Here is a 5766-nt window from a genome sequence, read left to right as displayed (position 1 = left end):
GGGGCGAGGCATTAACCCTTTATTGTACAACGTACAACTGCTATGGCTATTTCCGAATATAATTTCATCAGATTGGTAGAACGTAGAATTCTTTTACACAACCAACTTGTACTCATTTTGTCTCTTAGAAACCTTCCTAAGACGTCGAAACGTACGCAAAGTAGGGTACAGTACAAACTAGGTTGTATAAAAGAATTCTCCTATATACTATGGCTATTACCATACTAAATGTATCGACTTCTTCAAATGCCATATCCAAACAAGTGTGCATCAAACAACTTTATTGAACAAAACTAATGACTATAATAAAAAACCTAACAGAACAATAAAAATGTGGGTTTTCAAGAAAAATCCAGGCCCCAAAAAACAACTTCCGATACCCCTTAAAGACATTAAAACCTTGTTGAAAGCAAGTATAATGAATACTTGACAATGCTAACACTAATGTAAATGTAGATTAGTACAAAGAACCATCTTAACATCACAAGTAGTAAGTAATGACGAAACAAGTCTTCCTCACACAATAACTGCTTTCACCAGTTCTATTGTTACCTCTAGTAGATTAGACTCTTAGAGCTAAACTACAAGCCTGAAATATAGAACATTATTTCTACGACTTAAACTGTTATTTCACAACAAATTTACAACTTAGCATATTATAACAGGGTATGCACCATAAGAAAAACAAAGATTAATAATGAACAAAACCTACTGTGTTATACCTTTCCAACTAATCTAAGGTTGCAACCTTCAGATAAGAAATGGACAAGAAATAAAAGTAGAACCTTTCTTAGCAAGATTATTACAACAGTTCATGGAGTTACAATCAGATAGCTGACTATACAATGTCTAAACTACTAAAAAAATATGAAAAATGTAAATTGACAAACTTGCTATGTGGCCAACATCTCTATTCCACACTCCTGATTTCAGGGATTTCTTATTTGAGAGTTTGCATGTGCTTTCTAAGACTACTCAGCTGACTGAATTGCGGTAAATGCTCTGCCATGTGTTTCACCAGCAGACTTGTAGGGGTTCTCTTCAGTGTGAGCATATGCTTCTTCAATTCACCAAAAAGTTTCTCCGCACCTCACAACCGTAAGGTTTCTCACCTGTGTGAGTTTGCGTGTGTCCCTTTAGAGTACTCAGCTGACTAATCTGCCTGCTGCATTCCTTACCTTTGTACAGTTTCTCCCGTGTGTGAGTCTCTACATGTTTTTTAGATGACTCAACTAAATGAACCGCCTGCTACACTCCTCACACTTAACTAAGGTTTATCCCCAGTGTGAGTTCGCATGTGTTTCTTCAGATTACCCAGCAGACTGAACTGTTTGCTGCACTCCTCACACATGTACGGTTTCTCCCCTGTGTGAGTTCGCATGTGTATCTTTAGATGATGAAGCTGACTAAACTGCTTGCTGCACTCCTCGCATTTGTAGGGTTTCTCCCCTGTGTGAGTCCGTATGTGTTCCTTCAGATGACTGAGCTGACTGAAATGCTTGCTGCACTCCTCACATCTGTAGGGCTTCTCCCCTGTGTGAGTCCGCATGTGGATTTTCAGCTTACCCAGCTGACTGAACTGCTTGCTGCACTCCTCACACCTGTAGGGTTTCTCCCCTGTGTGAGTCCGCATGTGAATTTTTAGACTACCCAGCTGACTGAACTGCCTGCTGCACTCCTCACACCTGAAGGGTTTCTCTCCAGTGTGTGTGATTATGTGTTGCTTTAGATGCCCTAACCGACTGAACTGCTTGCTGCACTCCTCACATCTGTAGCACTTCTCCCGTCTGCTAGTGCCATGTTGCACAGATTTAACCTCTTCTGCATTTCTCCTGACGTCATCCGAACTCTGCACGTTGCTTGTTGATGCCATCCTAGATCCAGCACAAGGTCTGTAGGGAAAAGATGAATTGTCGTTAGGAAAGATACACTAATCTTTCAAGTACACCAACTTGTACATTAGTGTCCTAGCCAAACTCAATGTATAAATCTCCTAACAAAAATAAAGATTGACAGATAGGGAAGCCTCCCTCCACCATTTTAAGTTACTGGATAGGGGTGGGACAAAATCTTTTTTTTCTTGTTCGACAAGTTCGAAAAAAAAAAAAAACATTGCACCTGATTTCAGACCGATCGAACCTTATGCGAAATTGCGCAACCACTGCCGGGGTCACGTGACTGACGGAGCGGGATTTTCAAGATGGCGGCTTCGATCTTCGGCAATGGAAAATACGATGTAAGACGCCGAAATGAAGCAAAACAGTAGCTCACAGGCTATCAAATACGTCTTCGTGGTGGTATATATCCTTTCCATGCCTTGAAATATAAATATCACGGGTAGAAACACTTAAAATCATGCCTTCTCCCGGCCGCCGTTTTGCATAAGGTTCGTGCAAATCTCAGAAGGTTCGTGTGTATCACATAGTGATTCGTGCGAATTTCATAATATCCGTGCGTTTTCGCAAAGTAATTTGTGTGTATCACATAACATTCGTACAATTTCATAGGGTTCGTGCAAATGCTTAGGCACCCCTGATTGAAAAAGTAAACATCCAACATGGCGGCGCTTGATGCCTACAACATCAATACAGGTTCATCAATATGGACCTGTACCGTACCTTTAAATGAATTTTCTGTACCAGTACCCACCCCTACTAGTAGTACTACTGAAACTCCCCTAAGAGTTAGTTCAAACACGACATAATGAACACCAGATGGTGGAACGCTGGGAAATTCCGGCCTGGGGGCGGACGGGGGAAGTTGAGGTACACCTTGCGGATATAAACTGCGTCCTCCATACAAGTATGACTTATTTCTTCAACAATATACACGGCAGAATTTACTCTGAAACGGTAAAACATAAAAACAGACTTGCAGTTTCACTTGCTTTTGAATGAATAACCTCAGAATTCTTATACCATCCTCCGTAAACCCCTCACAGGCCCTCGCTGTTTACGTTTCTTTCTGCATTCCTCCACGTATCAGACTGTTCTCTCCCTATTTCTGGTGCAGAAAACTGGAACATTTCAAACATACATTTGTATAATTGTTTCCTCTAAGGTATGGTCTATCTTCCAGTAGACAAAGACGAGAGTTAGACGACAAACCGGGCCGTGTGGTTTACACCTTCGTTCCCCCCTCCCCACAGAAAAGTTGCAACGCGGCAGCGCGTTCTCGAAACGCTTCAGTTTTGGAGCAGTCTGTTAACCTACAGAGCTTCTAGTGTCAAAATACATGAAGTAGTCTTACCTGAACAAACTTGAACACCAGCAAACTTGCACAACAACGTCAGTCGACTCCCGAAAACCGCTAAATGTTGACAAGATCTTCGAAGCGGAGAAAACTTCCAAGCCCACGCCGTTTCTCCAGAAAACAGGAAGTGGCGTCACATGAACCGGAAGTATACTATGACCTGTGTCAACAATCCTCCCTGATTATTCACTAGTTGTCGCGATCACGCTCAATCGGGAATTATGTAAAGATTAATGCAGACATGGCATATTTTTGTTGGAGACTGACACTGGTCATATCTTTTAATTCTCCTGCGTTGCTCCTTTTAGTTGTGGCGATAGTCAACATTCTGAAATAAATAATTACCTTCACCAAGGTAATGTTTTGGCAAGGAGGGTAACATTTTCAACCTCCTTGTTTATGGTACAATTTGTTTGTATGTATGTATGTATATGTGTGTGTGTGTGTATGTATGTGTGTATGTATGTATGTGTGTGTGTGTGTATGTACTAGTATGTGTATGCATATATGTATGTACTTTATACCAAGTAACTACTAAGATTATGACCAACACTAATTCCATCAGCTTGGGAGAAAATATGATATAGGAGAATTCATCTGCACAACCAAATTGAACTCACTTTGCTTATATATGTTTCAAATTCATTGTGTTTCAGACACATTTCACCGACATTAAAAGGTACGCAAAGTGAGTACAAACTGGTTGTGTAATTCTCCTATATACTATGGTATCTTCATATGTCAGATCCAAACAAGTGTGCATCAAACATCTTTATTAAACAAAACAAATGACTATAATAAAAAAGTAAAAGATCTAAAACCTAAAATAATACTACAATGTGTGTTTTTAAGAAAAATTTAGGCATCAAAAACTGCTTCTAATACCCCTAAAAAAATTAACACCTAGTTGACAGCAAGTAAAATAAATACCTGACAATGCTAACACTAAAGTAAATGTAGATTATTACAATGAAACATCTTATGATCACTAGTAGTAAGTAGTGACAAGTCTTCTTCACACAATAACCAATTTTACCAGTTCTATCGTTACCAATATTATAGCTAATCCACAAGCCTGAAATATAGCACAAGACTTCTGCAACTTGAACTGTTATTCTACACTAATTGGCCAACTTGGCATTTTACAATGCAAAAGGGAATGTGCACTAAGAAACAACAACAAAGTTTGATAAAGAACAAAACCTACTGTGTTATACCTTTCTAACTAATCTAAGGTTAGGAACTTCAGATAAGAAAGCAACAAGTAAATAAAAGGTACTATCACAAGTAGTAGTTAGTAGTGACAAAAACAAGTCTTCTTCACACAACAACTGCTTTCACTAGACTAGTTTTATTGTTACCAAGGTAACAGCTATGTACACAACATACCTGAACAAGACTTCTGCAACTTGAACTGTTATTCCACATTAAATGGACAACTATTTGTTACATGTGTCTCTTCAGATTACCCAGATCACTGTTTGTCGCACTCCTCACACCATTAGTGTTTCTCCCCTTTGTGAGTCCGCATGTGTCTCTTCAAACTACTCGACGTCATGAACTGCCTGCTGCACTCCTCACACCTGTGTGGTTTCTCACCTGTGTGAGTCCGCATGTGAGTTTTCAGATGACCCATCTGATTGAACTGCCTACTGCACTCTTCACACTTGTATGGCTTCTCCCCTGTGTGAATCCGCATGTGAGTTTTCAGATGGCCCATCTGACAGAACTGCCTGCTGCACTCCTCACACTTGTAGGGTTTCTCCCCTGTGTGAGTCCGCATGTGCTTGTTCAGACTACTTAGCTTACTGAACTGCCTGCTGCACTCCTCACACTTGTAGGGTTTCTCCCCTGTGTGAGTGCGCATGTGTCCCTTTAGATGTTCCAGCCTACTGAACTGTTTGCTACACTCTTGACACTTGTAAGGTTTCTCCCCTGTGTGAGTTCGCATGTGTTTCTTCAAACTACTTAGCTCACTGAACTTCCTGCTGCACTCCTCACACTTGTAGGGTTTCTCCCCAGTGTGAGTTCGCATGTGATTCGTCAGATGACCCAGCTCACTAAACTGCTTGCTGCACTCCTCACACCTGTAAGGTTTCTCCCCTGTGTGAGTTCGCATATGAGTTTTTAGAGTACCTAGCTCACTGAACTGCCTGCAGCACTCCTCACACCTGTAGCCTTTCTCACCTGTGTGAGTCCGCATGTGTCCCTTTAGATGACCCAGTCGACTGAACTGTCTGCTGCACTCCTCACACTTGTAGGGCTTTTCCCCTGTATGAGTTCGCATGTGCTCCTTTAGATGACCCAGCCGACTGAACTGCCTGCTGCACTCCTCACACTTGTAGGGTTTCTCCCCTGTGTGAGTGCGCATATGGACCTTCAGCCTACTCAAGTCACTGAACTGCCTGCTGCACTCCTCACACCTATAGGGCTTCTCCCCTGTGTGAGTGCGCATGTGTTTCTTCAGATCGCGCCACCTACAGAACTGCTTACTGCACTCCTCACATCTGTAGC

The 5766-nt window shown here is 41.4% G+C and overlaps 1 protein-coding gene across 1 annotated transcript in view; it reads right to left on the bottom strand.

The window, feature by feature from the left end:
• LOC118407416 (zinc finger protein 208-like) overlaps window positions 1–5760 on the bottom strand; it is a 15312-nt gene extending 9552 nt beyond the window's left edge. The window contains exons 1-2 of the mRNA XM_035807891.1: window positions 4852–5760; window positions 1350–1617 (exon numbers count right to left, since the gene is read on the bottom strand). Of these exons, the coding sequence (XP_035663784.1) occupies window positions 1350–1617; window positions 4852–5707 (1124 nt within the window). The 5' untranslated portion in view covers window positions 5708–5760. The remainder of the gene's footprint in view (window positions 1–1349; window positions 1618–4851) is intronic.
• Between the last annotated feature and the right edge of the window lie 6 nt (window positions 5761–5766).

The sequence above is a fragment of the Branchiostoma floridae genome, unplaced genomic scaffold (genome assembly GCF_000003815.2).
Source record: "Branchiostoma floridae strain S238N-H82 unplaced genomic scaffold, Bfl_VNyyK Sc7u5tJ_1338, whole genome shotgun sequence".
Taxonomy (NCBI): domain Eukaryota; kingdom Metazoa; phylum Chordata; class Leptocardii; order Amphioxiformes; family Branchiostomatidae; genus Branchiostoma; species Branchiostoma floridae.
The sequence above is the reverse complement of the archived record's forward strand: the minus strand, read 5'-3'. Positions and strand labels throughout refer to the sequence as shown.